At 39.8% G+C, this 22,431-nt stretch overlaps 1 protein-coding gene across 3 annotated transcripts in view; it reads right to left on the reverse strand.

Moving 5' to 3' along the window:
- Window positions 1-22,431, reverse strand: part of STARD9 (StAR related lipid transfer domain containing 9) — a 217,018-nt gene that overhangs the window by 168,594 nt on the left and 25,993 nt on the right. For all 3 annotated transcript variants that reach the window (XM_061611273.1, XM_061611274.1, XM_061611277.1), the window contains one exon: window positions 20,861-20,977. In XM_061611273.1, the coding sequence (XP_061467257.1) occupies window positions 20,861-20,977 (117 nt within the window). The remainder of the gene's footprint in view (window positions 1-20,860; window positions 20,978-22,431) is intronic.

Raw genomic sequence — 22,431 nt, forward strand, 5'->3', positions numbered from 1 at the left:
ACCTATACCTGGGCTCTGGGTGTCCCCTAACTCAGAGTGGAACCAGTTGAAGGGGTGGTGGCAGCCTATCTTCTACCTTGCAGGGTTGGGGTTGGTTTGCACAGCCTTGGCAAGGGGAAATTGGGAATTGGGTTCCAGATCAATTGCCCAAAGTGGGGGAATTGGGTCTGAAGCATGCACCCCGTGGTTCCTGAGGGACCGAGGGCATGACATGTATAATTTGTTCCTAAATGGAGGGTTCTAAAAACTGCTCCACATTCAAGAGCAATAATTTAATATAATCTGTTTCAATTAATAAAATTTATTCTGAAAATATAGGATTGTATTCAACCAAATTATACTCAGAATAGACTTAAGTCCATTGATTTCAATGGATCAAGTCTAACTACACATGTTGGATACAACCCATAGTCTCCAAGATTAGTTATACCAACACAGAAATAAATCTGGTGAAAAACGTTTTGCATGCAACTGCTACTTCTGATTAACTGAACACAGGAGTGTTTACAAGTGGATTGACTTTTAACAGCACAATCTTAAATGTGCTTACTTAAAAGTAAATTCCTCTGAGTTCAGTGGGATCTCAAATTATAGTCTTAAAAGTTTTGGCTGGCAAATGAAATTGATGCCTAACACATATCAACACAACACATTTTAGGAGTTGGAAGAAGGTCTGTGTTGTGCTAGACTGCAGCTGTTATTCCATTATTCAAGATTAGTATAGACACATCCAACAATCTTCCCAGTAGTTACAAATTTCACTGTTCATTTATAAAGTTATTTCAGAACAGTACCCTCAACTGCTAGATATCTTAAGGGATTGTACGATGGTTGAAAATGAAACCAGTACTTTTAACCATAAAAAATTGTTATTACTTATTATAAATGTAAGGTTGACCACAAGTAAGTCCAATTTAATTTATTTCAACAAATCAGAAACTCATGAGCCCAATCTAATAGTTTGGTTGATAGGATCATAGGCTACCATGAAACTGAAGAAAATAAATGTTTTAGTGCCTATATCCCTTTACTTGGGAATAAATTCAATTGAACTCAATGGGCCTTCTAAAAATCTGGTCAAGACAAAAGTACTTCCTGGAGTCTATCAAGAACTAAGAGCCTAATTCTATGCATTTCTACCCAGATGTAAGTTTCACTGACACTTATTCCCAGATAAATGTGTATGGATTGCAGACTAAAACAGACAAAAACAATCTATGCCATTAATACTAACACACCTCTAGGCTCCTTAGCCCATAAATTCCCTGTTCCAAATTCTCCTCTGTCCCCTCTACAACCCCTGGCTATCAGCATCAAACTTCAATGGTCCCTGCTTTCCTAAACTCTGTCTTTTCCCTATGCCATTACTGTTGTATAGCTATTTTTCTCTCAGGTTCCTGTTTCTGAAGACAGTTTCCACTGTCTTCCTTCAACCATCTTTTCTATAAACGTTCTCTGGGTTGTCTTCTTACTTGCTTTCCCAGCCCTTGAACGCCCAACCTGACTAACATCTTGCCTCTAGGCCCTGTGAGAGATTTTCTCCATCTCAACTGCCCTTTCATTCTGTTACAGAGGCTGTTTGTTGTTATATGCCTTCAAGTCAATTACGACTTATGGCGACCCTATGAATCAGCAACCTCCAATAGCATCTGTTGTGAACCACCCTGTTCAGATCTGGAAACTTCAGGTCTGTGTATTAAATGAAGGAATGGAGCATATTATTGATTTGTTAATGTGACAAAGGGGTTAAATTTGCATATGTGGTATGAGAGGTGGTGGAGTATCTTAGCACAGCTTCAGTTTGCATGTGCAAAATTAAGTACTTAATACCATTATTTATCTAGTAACTATGACTTATATCCAATATATGCTAGATTTGAGGGATGGCACGGGGAAAGTTCCATTGCACAAGTGTAAATCTTCCTGCTAACGCAACAAGTTAATTGGATACCACCCCATACATTTAAAGTGCATGGTTTCCATAAAAGGATCGTGGGGACTCTAGTCTGTTAGGGATGCTGAGGAATGTAGCTCTGTGAGGGGTAAGCCTCAGTTGCTTGGATTCTTTGTGACAACACCATGACTGTTGTAGTGGTATAAGTGTGCTTTAAATGTATGGTATGGATATGACCAAAGAATCAGCAAGTGGCTAATAACCAGTACAGTTATTTGTTGTTGTTATGTGCCTCCAAGTCAACTACGACTTATGGTGACCCTATGAATCAGTGATCTCCAAGAGCATCTGTCATGAACCACCCTGTTCAGATCTTGTAAGTTCAGGTCTGTGGCTTCCTTTATGGAATCAATCCATCTCTTGTTTGGCCTTCCTCTTTTTCGACTTCCTTCTGTTTTTCCAAGCATTATTATCTTTTCTAATGAATCATGTCTTCTCATTATGTTTCCAAAGTATGATAACCTCAGTTTCATCAATTTAGCTTCCAGTGATAGTTCTGGTTTAATTTGTTCTAACACCCAATTATTTGTCTTTTTCATGGTCCATGGTATGCACAAAGCTCTCCTCCAACACCACATTTCAAATGAGTTGATTTTTCTCTTATCCGCTTTTTCACTGTCCAGCTTTCACATCTATACATAGCGATCCTGACTTTAGTGTTCAGTGATACATCTTTGCATTTGAAGACCTTTTCTAGTTCTCTCACAGCTGCCCTCGCTGGTCCCAGCCTTCTTCTGATTTCTTGACTATTGGCTCCATTTTGGTTAATGACTCTGCCAAGGTATTGATAATCTTTGACCAGTTCAATGTCCTCGTTGTCAACTAGTTACATAAATCTTCTGTTGTCATTACTTTAGTCTTCTTGACGTTCGGTTTAGTCCTGCTTTTGTGCTTTCCTCTTTAACTTTCATCAGCATTTGTTTCAAATCATTATTGGTTTCTGTTAGCAGTATGGTATCGTCTGCCTATCTTAAATTATTGATATTTCTCCCTCCAGTTTTCATACCTCCTGTAACTATTGACACATTCACAACAGCTTAGCCAATTACTGAGGACTTCCAAAGGTCAGTGACAGACAACCATTTTTAACTTTTTAATCATTTCCTACTTTATCGTCATAATAGTCTGCCAAGTCTTCAAAAATTACTTAACACTGCAAGGGTTAATTGAAATTAACATGCTGGCGTTATAGTTTGCAGATCACAGCTTTAAAATAGATACAATTCTATACAACTTTTTATTTGTATAAAAAGGTAAACGTGTCCCCGCACTTGTAGTGCGAGTCGTTTCCGACTCTTAGGGTGACGTCTTGCGCTGTTTACTAGGCAGACCATATATATGGGGTGGGATTGCCAGTTCCGTCCCCGGCCTTTCTTTACCCCCCCAACATATGCTGGGTACTCATTTTACCAACCACGGATGGATGGAAGGCTGAGTGGACCTCAACCCCTTTTACCGGAGATTCAACTTCCTCCTTTCGTTGGAATTGAACTCCGTCCGTGAGCAGAGTTTTGGCTGCGTTACCGCCGCTTACCTCTCTGCGCCAAGGAGGATCTTTTTATTTGTATAGTGAGATATTATTAAAGATTAAACTAGAACTTAAATAGGAAGAATTTTTGTTCCTTACTGCATGGTATCTTTTCTTAATATACAATTAATTCATTATGCTCGCTGATTCCATGTTAAGAATTCTACAGGGGGAACAAAACATGTTAATGCCAAAAAAGTGACCTTATTCATGTAAAATCCAAGCCATTTAAATGCCTGTTGAATACAGCAGCTGTATTGCTGGCAAAAGAAATGTAACATAACTGAAACATTCATGAAGGAGATTTCCCTCCCCCTCTTGCAGTCCATTATATACTGATCTAATTACTGCACAAAAACCCCTTTTCTTACAGCATGCTCTCTTTTTCATTTCTTTCGCTCAAGACTGGGAAAACAATGACAATTGAATGCTCAGCACTTTGCAAGTATTTCATGATGTCATTTACACCCACAGACATTGCATTAATCACTTCCCAATATATGTATTTAAAAGCTAATTATTAACTGCTTTTTACAATTAAATACACCAATCTTTCTGTTAAGGATACAGCTTCTGCCAAGGACTACAAACCAGATAAAACTGGAATTTCACAAGAGAACAAAATATGTTTATGTAGCCCCCATCACTGCTATCTACTTCAGTTTTTTAAATCATATCCATTAAAACCTTTCCAAATTTATTGTGATAATTATTCTGTTCTATAACTCAAAAGTAATTTTTAACACAATCCTGGATTCTTTAAATATATAAATTATGTTGGGTCAGTGGGACAGACTGGGGATTCTGTTGGTGTACCGCCCACCCCGCTGCCCAACAGACTCCCTAGCTGAGCTGACGGAGGTGGTCTCGGGTGTACTGTTGAGATCCCCCAGACTGTTGGTTCTGGGGGATGTCAACATCCATGCTGAGGCCACCTTATCCGGGGCGGCTCAGGATTTCATGGTCTCCATGACAACCATGGGACTGTCCCAATATGCCATTGGCCCAACACATGTAGCAGGGTATACTCTAGATTTGGTTTTTGCATCTGGACATGGAGTTGGTGATCTGAATTGGGGGGCCTTATATCAGTCCCTGTCATGGACAGATCACTCCTTGCTGAAGTTTAGACTTACAGCGGCTTTTCCCCTCTGCAAGGGTGGGGGACCTATTAAGTTGGTCCACCCCCAGAGACTAATGGATCCGGATGGTTTCCAAAGGGCTCTGGGGAGTTTTCCGGCTGATAGGACTGGTGCTCCTGTCAAAACCCTGGTTGAACTGTGGGATACAGAAATGACCCAGGCGGTTGACATGGTTGCTCCTGAGTGCCCTCTCTTGTGTAGAGCTCGTACAGCTCCATGGTATACCCCAGAGCTGAGAGCAATGAAACAATATAGCAGACAGCTTGAGTGCAGATGGAGGCGAACTCCTAGTGGATGCAATTATACACTGGTAAGTGCCTATGGTAAGCTGTATTTAGGGGCAGTGAGGGCAGCAAAAAAACAGTATTTTGCTGCCACTATCAAATCATCAATCTGCCGCCCAGTGGAGCTCTTCAGAACTGTCCGGGGGCTATTACACTCTGGCCCCAGGGACATGGTAGAACCATCTGAGGCCCGCTGTAATGAATTTGCTAGGCACTTCCACGATAAAATCTTTAGCGTCTGCCAGGACTTAGACTCCAGTGTTATAGCAGGTGAATCAAGTGAGGTAACCAGAGCACAGCCTTGTCCCGACTTCTTGGATGAGTTTCAGTTGGTGCAGCTTGAGGATATTGACAAGGTGCTTGGACAGGTTCATGCAACCGCTTCTGTGCTGGATCCTTGCCCTTCTTGGCTAATAAAAGCTAGCAGGGATGGAACAGCCGGCTGGGCCAGGGAAGTGATTAATGCCTCTCTGCGAGAGGGGGTGGTCCCTGGCAGCCTGAAAGAGGCAGTAGTGAGACCACTCCTGAAGAGGCCCTCCCTGGACCCAGAAAATCTTAATAACTATAGGCCGGTAGCAAATGTTCCATTCCTGTGCAAGGACCTGGAACGAGTGGTTGCAGGCCAGCTCCAGACACTCTTGGATGAGACGGATTATCTGGATCCATTTCAGTCGGGTTTCAGGCCTGGTTTTGGCACGGAAACAGCCTTTGTCGCCCTGCATGATGACTTTTGTCAGGAGACAGGCAGGGGGAGTGTGACTCTGTTGATTCTCCTTGATCTCTCAGCGGCTTTCGATACCATCAACCATGGTATCCTTCTGGGGAGACTAGCTGAGTTGGGAGTGGAAGGTACTGCATTGCAGTGGTTCCACTCCTACTTGGCAGGTAGCCTCCAGAAGGTGGTGCTTGGAGAACATTACTCGGCACCCTGGACTCTCCAGTATGGGGTTCCGTAGGGGTCAGTTCTGTTCCCCATGCTGTTCAACATCTACATGAAACCGTTGGGTGCGGTCATCCGGAGCTTTGGAGTGCGTTGCCATCAGTATGCTCTATTTCTCCTTTTCATCTTCTTCAGGTGAGGCTGTCAAGGTGCTGAACCGGTGCCTGGCTGTGACAATGGACTGGATGAGGGCTAATAAACTGAGGTTCAATCCAGACAAGACTCAGATGCTGCTAGTGGATGGTTCTTCTGACCAGATGGTGGATGTCCAACCTGTTCTGGATGGGGTTGCACTCCCCCTGAAGGAGCAGGTTTGTAGCTTGGGGGTTCTTCTAGAACCATCTCTGTCACTTGAGGCTCACGTAGCCTTGGTGGCACGGAGTGCCTTCTACCAGCTTCGGTTGGTGGCCCAACTACGTCCCTATCTGGACAGGGATAACCTGGCTTCAGTTGTCCATGCTCTGGTAACCTCCAAATTAGATTACTGCAATGCACTTTACATGGGGCTGCCTTTGAAGACGGTTCGGAAACTGCAGCTTGTGCAAAATGCAGCAGCCAGATTGGTAAAAGGGACCAGATAAAAGGGAACATATAAAACCAATTCTGGCCCGCTTGCATTGGCTGCCTTTATGTTTCTGAGCTCAATTCAAGGTGCTGGTTTTGACCTTTAAAGCCTTACACGGCTTGGGACCACAATACCTGATGGAACACCTCTCCCGATACGAACCCACCTGTACACTATGTCCAAGTTCAAAGGCCCTCCTCCGGGTGCCTACTCCAAGGGAATCTCGGAGGGTGGCAACAAGGGAGAGGGCCTTCTCAGTGGTGGCCCCCAAATTATAGAATGATTATTTTGACGAGGTGCGCCTGGCGCCAACACTGTTATCTTTTTGGCGCCAGGTCAAGACTTTCCTCTTCTACCAGGCATTTTAGCATGTGTTTTTAAATTGTTTTTATATTGTTTTGAATTTTAAAATTGTGTTTTAAATTGTTTTTAAAATATGTGTTTTAAATGGTATATTTGTTTTAATGTTTTTGATTGCTGTAAACCGCCCAGAGAGCTGGGGCAGTATACAAGTGTAATAAATAAATAAATAAATAAATAGATAAATAAATTTGTTGGCAAATCTCTTTCAATAGAGGCATTGCACAAGTTCCCAAAGAACATTTACAAAAAAATGTTCAAATGAAAATGGAAAAGGCCTTTTTTCCCTGGCTGTCTAATTCTAATATACAAAAGATAATGCACACATATCATAACAGCAGAGAAGAAGAAAAAATAACAGTTAACATTTTCAGATTAACATTCTCTTGAAAGTGACCCATACTGTATTTCTATGAATTTATGTTGTGTTTTATTATGTTATCTCATTGTTTTATTTTTGTGCTGGTTTTTAAATTTTGTATCTTATATGCTGCATAGATATATGATTACACAATTTAAAATGTAATAGTAGTAGTAATAATAATAAAGAGGAAGGAGGAGGAGGAGCAAGAGGGTATTTGTATCTGACAATAATGACTATTCCATAATTGTATACTATTTCTCCTATTTACATAAAAATGAGCAATATTTCCATTATTCCGTGTCCTGCACTCTGGGAAAACCAAGAAGAGATCCCGGGCCCTCCTCTGTGTGGCAACCTTTCAAGTACTTGAGGAGTGCTATATCTCCCCTCCTTTTCTTAAATCTAAACATGCCCAGTTGTCTCTCCTCATAGGGTTTTATTTCCAGCCTATAGAGAAGGAAAGTATTTGTCCAGCCAGATTTGTGCTTAATAAGTAATCTATCCTCATGTACAAATTGTGTCTGTGGGAGAAAAATGTGTAATTTAAGTCTGTAGGATTTTTTTTCCTCACCATATATCTTATCAGATCAGCAGCATCAGAAATATCTTTTAAATTAGAATCTTCACAAATCAGTCTTTCTCACTTTCCCTCTCCTATCTTTTTTTGCATCATTGATCCAATTTAAAGTCTTCACCAAGAATTATAGTTCCTTTTACAAATTGGGTGATGGAAGAGTTTGCTGTAAAAAGTCTCGTTGACCATTGTTAGGGCTATATACAGAACCTACAGTTATTTCAACAGTTTGTATAAGCACCCTAATAAAAAATAAATCTGCTCTTAAGGTCAATTAATGTATCTTGCACCACTAGGCCCAAACTGTTGACACTCCAAATTGCCACACCTCTAGCATCGGAGGTGTCTGGGGCCATATGCCATTCGCCCTCTGTGCAAGAAATCAAAGGTTTTAAATATGTGGATTTTTTTTGAGGGTTTCTTGTACCAGTATAATGTCTGGAGCTTCTTTTTTAATGCAGACCACTCTTCTTCTCTTAACTGGACAGCCCATACCATTAATATTCCATGTACAGACTTTCACATCCATAATATCAATGTTAGAATTAGTGTAGATCCATCCTTTCCATTAATTAATAATATAAAACACTTAGCAATAAGCCACAGGCTTGGTATCATCAAATGCTGAGAGAGATCTTTTCCTCTAAAACTGACCAACTTACAGCCCTCAAGAGTGATGTTTGGTCTCTTGAACTGCTGACAGAAATCAAGAATTGTTTAAAACTAAATTCCAGAGACAGTTCAAGTATACAAATGAATATGTATAGCAAAAATACACATGGAATATGCACTCCTTCAACATAGAACAACCCTCCAGCCCCCAATTTCCCCCCAACAAAGAAGTCTCCCTCCACAGACTCAGTACAAACCCAGAGTTTGTACTCAGGAGAGGCAATGATGGATAGGGAGTTTAAGTAGAGAATGTTTTTACCACCTTCCCCTGCTCCATACCGCTATTATTACTATCCTCTGCACAAAAGAAAAACAACCTCAAGGTTCTTTCCTGTATTTAACTAATTATAGCAAACCAAATACAAGTGGATCAACTATTAACACCCATTTTTGATGAACTGTAAGAGATGTCATAAGTAGACTTAAGAAAGCACTTCTTTTCAGATACAGATCCCAGGCATGGATATTTTCAGGTGCCATTATATTTTTCCTTTCTCAGCTTTTTCCTATTTTTCTTCGTCTTTGTCAGTCATACAGACTTGTTCTGGGTCACTCAGATCATTGTCATCTGAGTCTGACTCTTCTTCTTGATTAAGTTTCAGCCTCCCAAGTAATTTTTTGCTTCCTCATTGGTAGTAGCAGTCAGCATAGTTCCATTACTGATTACAATCCGTTTGAAGGGCAATCCCTGCCTGTATCTGATTTCAGCATGCCTCAGCTTTTCAGTGTAGTTCTTGAACTCGCGCCTTTTTTTCCAGTGTTTCACTACTCAGATCTAGGAAAGGGTAATTTTTTTCTCCAGCACACGAGATCAGGGTTTGCTCAAGTGTCACACATTATTTGTCTTTGACTTGGTAATGGTGGAATCTAATTATAATGTCTCTAGGACACTGTCCCTGAGGTGGCTTTAGAGCTAAAGCCCTGTGAATGCATTTAGTGGCTTTCTCTTCCAAATGTATATTGGTGAAGGTATCGTTGTTGTAATGTGCCTTCAAGTTGATTAACGTATGGCGACCCTATGAACAGCGACATCCAATGGCATCTGTTGTAAACCACCCTGTTCAGATCTGGTAACTTCAGGTCTGTGGCTTCCTTTATGGAATCAATCCATCTCTTGTTTGGCCTTCCACTTTTTCTACTTCCTTCTGTTTTTCCAAGCATTATTCTCTCTTCTAGTGAATCATGTCTTCTCATTACGTGTCCAAAGTATGATAACTTCAGTTTCATCATTTTAGCTTCTAATGATAGTTCTGGTTAAATTGGTTCTAACACCCAATTATTTGTCTTTTTCTCAGTCCATGGTATGCACAAAGCTCTCCTTCAACACCACATTTCAAATGAGTTGATTTTTCTCTTTTCTGCTTTTTTCACTGTCCAACTTTCACATCTATACATAGAGATCGGGAATACCATGGTTTGTATGATCCTGACTTTAGTGTTCAGTGATACATCTTTGCATTTGAGGACCTTTTCAAGTTCTCACATAGCTGCCCTCCTTAGTCCTAGCCTTCTCTTAATTTATTGACTATTGCCTCCATTTGGGTTAATGACTGTGCCGAGGTATTGATAATCCTTGACATGTTCAGTGTCCTCATTCTCAACTTTAAAGTTACATAAATCTTCTATTGTCGTTACTCTTCTTGACATTCAGCTGTAGTCCTGCTTTTGTGCTTTCCTCTTTAACGTCCATCAGCATTTATTTCAAATCATTACTGGTTTCTGCTAGTAGTATAGCATTGTCTGCATATCTTAAATTATTGATATTTCTCCCCCCAATTTTCACACGTCCTTCATCTTGGTCCAATCCCGCTTTCCATAAGATATGTTCTGCATGTAGATTAAACAAATAAGGCGATAAAATATACCCTTTCCGATTGGGAACCAATCCGTTTCTCCGTATTCTGTTCTTACAGTAGCCTCTTATCCAGAGTACAGGTTGTGCATCAGGACAATCAGATGCTGTGGCACCTCCATTTCTTTTAAAGCATTCCATAGTTTTTCATGATCTACACAGTCAAAGGCTTTGCTGTAATTGATAAAGCACAAGGTGATTTTCTTGGTTCGTTCCATTATCCAACGTATGTTTGCAATATGATCTCTGGTATCTCTTCCTCTTCTAAATCCAGCTTGGACATCTGGCATTTCTCTCTCCATATATGGTAACAGCCTTTGTTGTAGAATCTTGAGCATTACTTTACTTACTTGGGATATTAAGGCAATAGTTCAATAATTACTACATTCCTGTGATCCCTTTCTTTGGAATTGGGATAGACATTGAACACTTCCAGTCTGTGGGCCACTGTTTAGTTTTCCATATTTGCTGACAGATTTTTGTCAAAATTTGGACAGATTCAGTCTCAGTAACTTGTAGCAACTCTACTGGTATGCCATCTGTTCTTGTTGATTTGTTTCTTGCAAGTATTCTAAGAGCAGCTTTCACCTCACATTCTAAAATTTCTGGTTCTTCATCATACCGTTCCTCTGTGAATGAATCTGTCATCTCTTTTATAGAGTTCTGCAGTGTATTGCTTCTATCTTCCTTTTATTTAATCTCAGTCAGTCAGTGTGTTCTCCTGTTGATTATTCAACATCCTTACACTTGGTTTAAATTTCCCTTTCATTTCTCTAATCTTTTGGAATAGGGCTCTTGTTCTACCTTTTCTTGTTGTCCTCTTCTATTTCTATACAATAACTATTGTAACGATTTTCTTTGTCCCTACGTACTAGTCACTGTACAGTTGCATTTAGGGTTCTGACTGTGTTTCTGTCTCCTTTTGCTTTCCTTTCCTTCCTTCTTTAACCATTTTAAGAGTTTCGTCAGTCATCCATTGAGGCCTTTCTCTCTTTTTAAGTAGAGATATTGTCTTTTTGCATTCTTCCCTGATAATGACTCTGACTTCAATCCATAGTTCTTCTGGTTCTCTATCAACTAAGTTTAAAGCCTCAAATCTGTTCCTTATTTGATCTTTATATTCTTCTGGGATGTTATTTAAATTGTATTTTGGCATTATGATTGCTTTGTTCTTCTTCTTTACCTTTACTCTGATTTTCGATATTACCAGTTCATGATCTGTACCGCAATCTGCTCCTGGTCTTGTTTTCACAGAAAGTATGGAACTTTTCCATCTCCTGCTACCAATTATATTATCAATTTGATTCCTACATTGACCATTTGGTGATGTCTATTGTACAGTCCTCTTTTTGGTTGCTCAAAATATGTGTTTGCAAGAAACAAATTTATTGGCTTCACAGAATTCAATAGGTCTCTCTCCTGCTTCATTTCTATCTCCTAAGCCCCATTTCCCCACAATTCCTAGTTCTTCTCTGTTCCCTACTTTTGCATTCCAGTCCCCCATGATTATCAGAACATCTTTTTTTGGTGTGTGATCAATTTCTTTCTGTACTTCTGTGTAAAATCTCTCCAATTCCTCTTCTTCTGTGTTTGCTGTTGCAGCGCAGATTTGGATGATGGTTGTATTAATAGGTTTCCCGTTTAATCTTGTTTCCCGAACATTCCACCTTGGGTGACACTGCTAGGTGTCTAGCCTCTTTGTGTAGACTCCTGACGGCATTGCTCTCAACTTCTTCGACACTCTCAACCCCCCTCACCAGGTTAAGGTGTGCATCCTTGAGGAGGGAAGGTATCATTAGCCCAAGTGCTAAAGAAAGAAAAGAGGTTTTGGTTCCCTTCTGATTCAAGAATCCCTCAGGTCATCAGGTTATTTCTACGGTTGCAATCTTCCCATTCAGACATCCTTTGGTGAATGTGTGCAGTTGCCCTTTATAATGCTGAAATGGCAGACTTGTGTTTTAGGCCTAGATCAAGGGCTGCGTCTGCATTTTTAAGTGATCTCACAAATCTCTGAAAGGCTCTTGATCTCTGTCTTTAAAGGATTAATTGTAGCAATCCACTCTTCGTTAAGTTCTTTTTAAAATTGTTGAAGGAGCTCAAGCACTGGGTCTGTATCTTCCTTAGAAGTGCGGGCTGATTTTCCCATCATGGTAGGGCCTTCCTTGAAGGCAGTCCATTTCCATTTTTAGGCCAGTTAAAGTTTACAATGTTAAAGAGCTGTTTAGCGGAGTCCCCCAAAGGTGGGGAAAAATATATTCACTTGGTAGCAGTCAGGGATGTGGGAGAAATTTGTTTCCATTTGCATTTAAAGCCGATCCTTCAAATTCACATTTGCCAAAACAATATGAGAACTGAAATACAGCCATCCTTCTAAATTCGCACTTATCCAAATTTTGCAATGCAGTTCTCTAACCAAATGATGTTTACAAAAAATGTATATATTGGGACAAGCGAGCATAAGAATGACTATATTAGTGAAAACAGCATACAAAACACATCATGTTATAAGAAATTGCTTGCAAAAATGTTTACATGAATCAAAACTACATTAAAATGCACTAAAATGCTGAAGAATTTTCATGAGGGTTAAAAAAAATAGCAAATTGCTGCATAAATGTGGGGAACTGACATGGCCGGTACCAGCCTGGCCGGGTGCGTGGCTCCTACCTGTTCCACCTACCTCTCTCCTGCATTCTGCTACTGTGCGCGCAGGGCTGCCATCAACGAAGATGGTGGCAGAAGCTTCTTTAAGGGGCTGATGCCCATACCACCATCTTGGTTGATTGTAGGCATGTGTGCGCACGTAGCATACTGCGCATGCGTGCCATCAACCAAGACGGCTGTGGGGGCAGTAGTAGCCCCTTAGAAAAGCTGTCACTGTCATCTTGGTTGACATGATTGCAAAAGGGGAGTGCTACTCTCCCACCCTAACGAGGGGCCCTTCAGGGCCCTCGACTAGGGCCCAAACTGGCCGCCCTTTGGTGCCAGCCCTGGGAACTGAATTAAAGATTGGAAAAATCTCAGAAACTGAGAAAACCAAAATTGACAGATCCTTCCTTCCCCAGTGGCAGTGGTGAAGTTAACAACAAAGATGAGGGATTGGTTTGGCTGGTTTGCTTGTCTCCTTTCCTACTCTTGGTGGATGCTATAGCCAATGCCATCACACCTACTAAGTGTTTGCTTCTTCCAGAAGCCCCCAATTTCACATTATATTTTTCATCACAGTCCATTCCTATGAAAGATTTTTCAGGAATAGTTTCCATAATGCTTCCAGGTAATAATGCATAGCATTGCAGCCTGAATCTAGCCGTTCTGCAGTTTGTATCGTGGTCTCTATCTTAAGAGCATAAGAACATTAGAAGAGCCTGCTGGATCAGGCCAATAGCTTATCTAGTCCAGCATCCTGTTCTCACAGTAGCCAATCAAATGCCTTTGGGAAGCCTGCAAGCAGTATTCTTGTATTCTACTATCATAATCCTTTGATCATATCTGCCAACCAAATAATATTTGATACTTTACCTCTTTTTTAAAGTTGTTTCCAATTTTAGCTTTTATTTTTTTCTTTTTCATTCCCCCCCATACTTTGTTCAGTTGCACTTTTAACAAAAAGCAATACCCAATTAACACACCCCATCAGTACAAGGATTTCCATTTATTCAATGGGACCTTCTCCTCCTCTCCTTCCCTCTACGCTCTCGGGGTTGGAGGAACCCCTAGAATAGATTTAGGGGGCCATGGGGCAAGGGAGGAGGGGAAGTCCTGTTGTGCCAGTGGAAATCCTTGTACTATGATTTAGTGCTGCTTTGGATACAAAATATACACATTTTAAGAAAACATATGTTCAAGAGCAAAAGCACTTTAATTGCAAGCTATCTTTTATCACTGTTTATAAAATCCCTGTCTTTAAATCTCATGTGCATTGACTCATTATATGCCTGGCTTCAACAATATCCACTCCTGTCCCTAGGGTGTAAACAGTTCTAACGAAATCACATAATGGAAAATATCAGAAGTGTGTGCAAACAATATTATCTGTTAAACAGATGTCTTGGTGTAGGGGTGTTGCCTACTATACAGTTGTACAGGAAAAGAGAGATTTATAATTCTGTTTGGAAATTCACAGTATCATGAAACATGTAACCAATTTATTAATGCTTTATTAATTAGTTTTCCTAAGTTCTACAACATACATAAAATTTTCCAAATCAGTCCTCCACCCCAGAATTTCCCAGCCTTGGCACAGACTGTGCAATTTGCTGGTAGACAATAAAGACTGATACAGTGTAGAACACAATTATACTAATGATATTAAATCATTAAAGATCCACAGAGGCATAAACGATGAAACAAACACCCCACCAGTAGTGCTGTGCATGACTGCATGGAGCAGGAGTGGAGCAACACTGTGGTATGTGTATGTAGAACAGGAATGAAGAGGTCATCTGCTGAACACCATGGTAACTGATGGAACCTCAGTGCTCTGGCAAGTGAATGAAGTGATAAGGCTTTCAAGTATTTCTATAGTTTTTGACAAATTAGGAGAAAGAAAGTCAGAGAATAAAGAAAATAATCAAGCAGAGGCTAGGTACTTCTTCAAACAGACACACTTTTCAGGATTTTTTGCAATTCTAATTTAAAACTAAAGGTTGCATTTCAGCTGGCTGAAGATCTTTTGTTCATGCTCAGTGTGTTTTAGAAGTTGAACCTATGCAGTCAAAAGTAAGCACCAATGGAACTTACTCCCAGGTAGCTATGCTAAGGATTCCAGCCAAAGGGATATGAACCCAGGTCTTTCCAGCCAAATTCCAACATATTGACCACTACACCATCCTTTGGCACTGTTCTATGACTGTTAGCTGAATCTAAGAACATACAAAGAACACTGATGGTTCAAACCAAAGGTCCATCTAGTTCAGCATCCTGTTCTCAAAGTGGCCAGCCATATGCTGATGGGAAGCCTGCAAGTAAGACCTGAGTGCAACAGTACTCTCCCCATTTGCAATTCCCAACAATTGGTATACAGAGATATACTGCCTCCAACAGTGGGGGTAGAATACAGCCACTGTGGCTAGTAGCCTTTGATAGCCTTATTCTCCATTAATCTAATCTCCTTTTAAAGCCATCCAAATTGGTGCTCATTGCTACATCTTGTAGGAGTGAATTCCATAATTAACTATGTGCAACGTGAAGTAAACCTCGCTTTATATGTTCTGAATCTTCCCACATTCAGTAACCTGCTACAGTTACATTCTCAAGTACTTCGCTGCCACCACTGATCCTGTTTCCCCCTTTTTGTTTATATTTTGTCACCCTTGTATTCTTGTAAAAGCTGGCCAGTAACCAGGCATGTTTAAAAAGAACAAATAAGTTTATTTGTTTAACAGATGTTTCTTAAGCAGGATTGTTTACGTTTCAAGTACTCAAGCATGTGATTCCTAAATATGTTCTTTACTTGTACAGTTCCAACAGTCTTTACTGTATTGTCAATTAATATTAACCTGCCTATATAATCCTCTACAACCCCCTCATACCCACACACACCCTCCAGCCCTCTTCCTCGAAATGTCAAACCCTATCCCTCTCCAACCTCAATCCCTATCCAATTGTTACCTGTCAAATATATATCAGTCATTCTGCATTCCCCCAACCAATCATGTGCAGCATTCACCAACCTTCCATACTGTCATTCCTCCTTCCCAACTCTTACTATTTATCATACTCACACGATTATATCATGGTCACTTACCATAAACATTGAAAAAAATGCACAACAATTATTTACACAGAAATATGGAACATCACATTGGCATTGGGGAAGAACAGTGCCTTTAATAGCTGTATGGTAGACAGAAATTCAACAGGTCAAGCATTTTTTTAGTATGGAAATACATTTATGGGGACAGCTTCAGCATGACTTCAGCATGCCGCCCTGGGCTCCTGCTGGGAGGAAGGGCAGAATATAAATCAAATAATAAATAAATGAAATGACTACTCTTTAATTTTGTGTTATGCCACACCCCTTGACAGCCATTTTGTGACTGGTGCCCCCAGTACTCTCTCAAAATTTGAAATGTACCTTCTGGTCCAGAAAGGTTAGCAACCCCTGACCCCACCTATTCAGCATAGCTAGGGAGAGGCAATCATGACAGGCTTGCCTCCTTGATATCTCTGAGAGGAGGCTGCTAGAAACTTCTACAAGCTTCAGAAAAGTGGGTGGGCATCTAGTAGAGAAATATCAATTCTACATTTTTGTAAACTACATCTAGTTTGAAGTTTACGGATAATTAACCTAAAGCATTATCTAATTACTAAATATATTAACATATAATTCTATTAACTTTCTTCTAAAAGCAGTAATGTATATCCTCCCTGCCCTTGTCTGTCTAGTCTTTTAGACTGTAACCTTCTTAAGGGCAGGGATCTGTCTCTTTTTGTTAAAACTCTTTATTCTCTTCTTTGAGTTTGTAAGTATTAAGAAAATGTGATGAGATGTTAACTGAAATGTGTTTTATATGCAACAGCTCTTGTGACCAACGTAACACCACAATGTGCAACTTACTGGGTTGGCGTGTGTGTTATTTAAAACCCTTTTTAGGTCCATCATAATTGTTTCCCTGATAATTTAATAATTATTAGGCATATTATTTATACCATACTATCAATACAGGGCAAGTTACAAAGTAAAAACTTATAGATTTTTCTTTAAATTTGTTGAGGGGAAAAAAGTACAGTAATACCTCGCATTAACGTACTCAATGGGACCAGAGCGAGTATGTAAACCAAAAATGTCCTTAAAGTGAAGCACAACCTTTTACGGTAAAACTTTTTTTACCTCTCCTTCATGCGGAGCCTCAAAGCCCCGCACTAAAGCCTCTGCTGCTGCGCTGCCGCGCCTCTCAGCTAATCGCGATCGCGCCTCCCAGCTGATTTGCGGTGGCGCAATTGCATCTATTTCCACCCCTGCGCGCTAAAGCCTCTGCTGCTGTGCTGCCGCGCCTCTCAGCTAATCGCGATCGCGCCTCCCAGCTGATTTGTGGTGGCGCGATCGCGTCTATTTCCACCCCCAGGTGCTAAAGCCTCTGCTGCTGCACTGCGTTTCTGGAGAAATACAGGCATATGGAGCATGTACGTTATAGCGAGGCGACGTTAAGTGAAGCGACGTTAAGCGGGGTATGCCTGTATGTGTTTCTGAAACCAACATAACCTGCTCAACCAACATAAGCGTTATTGTCCTAAACTCATCTGATTTTGTTCCTTCCCAGTTTGCCAAATGAGAATACAATAACACAGAGAGAATGGAATAGTTATGAACTGCTGGACGAAAAAAGTAGTAGAACTGATAATGTCCAAGAAACTGGAGGAAAGGGAAGGGTGCATATTCACAGATAAATGCTGTGTTGATACCTGTCAATCAGGCCAAGAACCACCATTGACAATCCAAAAGCAGGATTGAAGATCTGGATTTTCCATCGCAGTTATCTCTAATATGAATAAAGAGTTATATGTAGATTTACACATCAGAAACACTGAAACTAGCAGTGTGATGGTCTAGATTAGAATCAAATAGTTTATCTGTACAATCTAATTTGTAGAAACACTAAGTAGATGGTAGGGGTTTTAATCAGGAAATGTGGTCATTTCTATAAGGGATAGGCTCTTTCAAGGTGTCTTTTATTAAAATCTATACAAGGGCAAGTGATAGTGAGCTTTAAGCTAAGAATAGAGAAAAGTGAAGAAAAAGAACAGACAGAATAGTTTTTAACAATGGCTTCCATGTGTGCAATGTGTGTGTGTTTTCCAGCTATGAAACTCTGGAGAAAAGTTAAGATTTCTATCATATCATGAAAGCAGTGCTAAAAAGAACTTTAGTGCTATAACCCTAGGTGCCAGTACTGGCACATGGTAGTCATATTACTCCATGAATAGCATTTCCTCTTGCTCTTATGTCAGTCTGGAGGCTTTTTATGGAAATATATTTACAGGAAAATGTTTATAAAATACTTCAATGCACAAGAACTTCCAGCTGCTCTGCTAGGCACCAAGGTTCTTTGTCTTGTTTTGATAAAATCTTCATTGTGCCATATGATTAATTAACCAAAGTTTTAGCTGACTGATCAGCAAGGGCACATTTTAAATGGTGGGAGGGTAAATTAAGGGCAAATCTATTTTTTAAAGGCTATTTTAGTTGTGCCTTTAAAATAAAATATATTGGTTTATACAATACCAGCCGACTTTTTCCTTTACAGGAAATAGCTTACTGGGAGTATTACATTTGCTGAACAAAAAGTAATTCTATAGTTCTGCTTTTAAAAAATTCCAGGTGACCTCATGAAAACAATTTTTTGAATTTGAAAAAAGAACTTGCAAAAGAACAAGACAGAGTTGGACTTTGGAGAATCTGCAAATATTACTTAGCCTCTGCAGATATGATAAACTGTATAGCCCTAAGCTCTCTGTTTGTTTATACATGATTAAGATTAGCAGGGCTGATAATTTTTTTTAAATTTCTTAATATTCTAACAACCTGTTGCAGTAAATCTTTGAAAACATTATTTTCACTCTTAAAATGTGATATAAAATTGACCATGACCATCTAAGACCTGTGATTTTCACAGTGTGTTCCAGTCACTCTGAGGTTCTTCAGAAACTTAGGAAGGCCCACCAGTGAGAAGATCAGTCAAGCAAACATGCTTCACTCTATAGAATTTTGGCCTCACTGCAATGCACTGTCACAAGTGAGTGTTGGGAGTGAGGCCTGCCCAGTACTCCACAGAATGTGTGTCTTAGATCATGCTCCAGAATTTTCTGCTATATGCTAGATTTCAGTGGCACAATTGCAGGTATTTTTAACGAATAAGATAATATGGAAAGGGTTTGTTGGTTTGTTTGTTGGTTTGTTTGATTGATTGAATGCAGTTGTATATCACCCCATAGCCAAAGCTCTCTGGGCAGTTTAAAACAATTAAAGGGTTCTCTGAAGGAATGTCAAAACGACTGCCCTAGACTATACTTTTATTGGTAGTTTCTTGGCTGGGCCTCGATTCTAATAGACCACCTATGGAACCATTACCAGTTTTGTAGTTTAGAAAAGGGAAACAATCTAGTAACCTGAAATTTGCAGGGATTGAAACCTAGATTTGATGGCTTTTGGAAAGCATGCAATTTTAAAATGCTGTAACATAATATAATTCTCCTCAAAAGCTTTATAGTCTGTGGTTCTGGCAATGTGAGCAAGCTCAATTTCTCCACAATCTAATTCCAAGTGCCAGTTTCGGTCAGTAAAAGTGTTTAATTTTCATAGTAGACAGAGATGCATTTCAGCAAACTTATTAATTAATCTTTGTTGCAAAGAGCTGGAAGACAAACACAAGCCCTTAAATGTTTTGTTGTATCAATCTGTAAGGACATAACTAATGGTTAAGTACAAAGATATGTTTGTCCATAATACACTCTTTGGTTCCATATATTTCCTCTGTCAACGTCTGAATAACAAGTCGAAACTTGCTGTGCCTCCAGTATACAAGACTATCATAAAAAGCAATGGCATTGCATGATAGGCTTGTCCACAAAACTCTTCACTGGCTTAAATAAATAAAAAGCCTCAAACAAGTATCAGAAAGTAAACAGCAAGCCACTGCATTCTCTCTCTCTCTCTCTCATATTGACATACCCCTTTTAATCAGATGTACAGGAATGGAACAGCATGTACAACAGTTTGCAAATGGCTATCTGTATCCATTCTTCCAAATTGCAATGGGTTTAAAAACTGGCTACACAAGATAACAGAATATAAGTGCAACTATAGATATTAGTTAAGGACATTCATCTTGATGTTCACAATGCTCTAAAATGTTTAGTCTGAAAAAGGTTTGAAGAAATGGTGTATTCCCTTTATGTCTTCTCCTGCTATTTTCTGAAGAACTTTCAAACTGTATCACAGCAAGTTCACACAAAGTAAAAAACCAAACAAATCAGTCAAGGTTTCCTATATATATCCACATGCACATATCTTGTTCCAAGAATCATCTCAGGAACATCAAGGTGGTAGAGGCAGGGAGAAGGGTTCAATTGGATATCACCATGGTCAATCCAAACAATGAGGGAAACACACAGCTACTGACTGGAGACCAAAGCTAGGGTACGAGGCAAAAGCTCCAGATTGCTATGTAACCAACAATGGGCTGATGAGGGGAAAGGGAACAGTAGAAGCAGAGGTTTACATCAACCTGAGCATCCAATTGTAGTACATCTTGCATTACAATAATCACTGCAGTTAGCACTTAATCCATGGGAAGCAATGATTCCTTCCAGGTAGATCTATTGCCAAGCCCACTGTTCTGTCTTATGTCACTGACAGATGGGATGGTACATTTTTGTATTTATTTGCAAGTCTGCTCCAAACCATCTTGAAGTTTGGACAATGTTAAGAACATCCTGAGTGGGTTGTAAGGGGGCATAACTGGTCTGACACAGTATATATACCAAAAGAAGTAGTAGTAGTAACTGCTGGTTTTAATGTGTTACTGATTTTACAAACAAATAAATTTCTTCTTATAGATTTCCAAGTAAAAACAAAAAGAATGAACAACAACAACAACAAAAAAGCTGAAGTCATCACCACTTACCACTTCCTGAGATGCATATTTGGGATCTTCAGGATCAACTGACCAATAGCAGTAATCAAAGCCAAATGCCACAACTTTCTCTCTTGTGTCCCAAAGGCCCTCGTACCTGTTGTCCACCTGAGATGGAAAGAAATAGAAAGATGCAGTATACATTAGTTATATCTACAAGAATTATTCTAGAACAAGTCTGATGTTTACACTGAGTACATTGCTTTCCATAAAAAATATTTACAGAACTAAACATAGTCTGTGTATTCCTCTTCATATGTTTAAATTTAAAACAAATGCATGAAAAGATAATAAATGCCACTTAAGCAAGGGTGTCCAGAAGTTGTGCAATGAAAATAAAAAACTCAGAATCCTGTTTCTCGTATACCCAAGACAATACCATACTACCAGCAGAAACCAGATTTGAAATGAATGCTGATAAAAGTTAAAGAGGAAAGCACAAAAGCAGGACTACAGCTGAATGTCAAGAAGACTGAAGTAATAACAATGGAAGATTTATGTAACTTTAAAGTTGACAACGAAGACATTGAACTTGTCAAAGATTATCAATAACTTGGCACAGTCATTAACCAAAATGGAGACAATAGTCAAGAAATTAGAAGAAGGCTAGGACTGGGGAGGGCAGCTATGTGAGAACTAAAAAAGGTCTTCAAATGCAAAGATGTATCACTGAACACTAAAGTCAGGATCATTCAGACCATGGTATTCTTGATCTCTATACAGGCCGACCCCGCTTATACGGCAGGTTCCGTTCCGGACAGCGGAAATCGCCGTAAAGCGGAACCCCAGTGAGTATAATGGGGTGCGTCGCGCAAAAATCTCGCAAAAGCGGCTTTAAAATGGGGAATGAAAGCCGCCGCATTAGCGGAATGCCGGGAAGCAAAGCACTGGGAAGCGGGGCCCTACTGTATATAGATGTGAAAGTTGGACAGTGAAAAAGCGGATAAGAGAAAAATCAACTCATTTGAAATGTGGTGTTGGAGGAGAGCTTTGTGCATACCATGGACCACGAAAAAGACAAATAATTGGGTGTTAGAACAAACTAAATCAGAACTATCACTAGAAGCTAAAATGATGAAACTGAGGTTATCATACTTTGGAAACATAATGAGAAGACATGAATCACTGGAAAAGACAATAATGCTGGGAAAAACAGAAGGGAGTAGAAAAAGAGGAAGGCCAAACAAGAGAAAGATTGATTCCATATCCAAGATCTGAACAGGGTGGTTCATGACAGATGCTATTGGAGGTCGCTGATTCATAGGGTTGCCATAAGTCATAATTGAAGGCACATAACAACAACATATAGCATTATGCATACTGATAAAATGGCACAAGTAAATAGCGACTGGTTCATATATGCATGTTCTCTAGTAGATCACTGCTTTATCAAGTGGCAATCTGCATGTGTTAATGAACTGTCACAGAAAGAACTTGTATCTCACTTCACACACCCTCAAAACTTTATGGGTTTTGCTTTGAATTACAGAAACCTGAAAAGAAGCTCAGAACTCATGAGGTAATACTAGGGAAAGGACTGAGAGCTGTGATAGTACCCAGTT

Source organism: Rhineura floridana, chromosome 2 (assembly GCF_030035675.1).
Source record: "Rhineura floridana isolate rRhiFlo1 chromosome 2, rRhiFlo1.hap2, whole genome shotgun sequence".
NCBI classification, from domain to species: domain Eukaryota; kingdom Metazoa; phylum Chordata; class Lepidosauria; order Squamata; family Rhineuridae; genus Rhineura; species Rhineura floridana.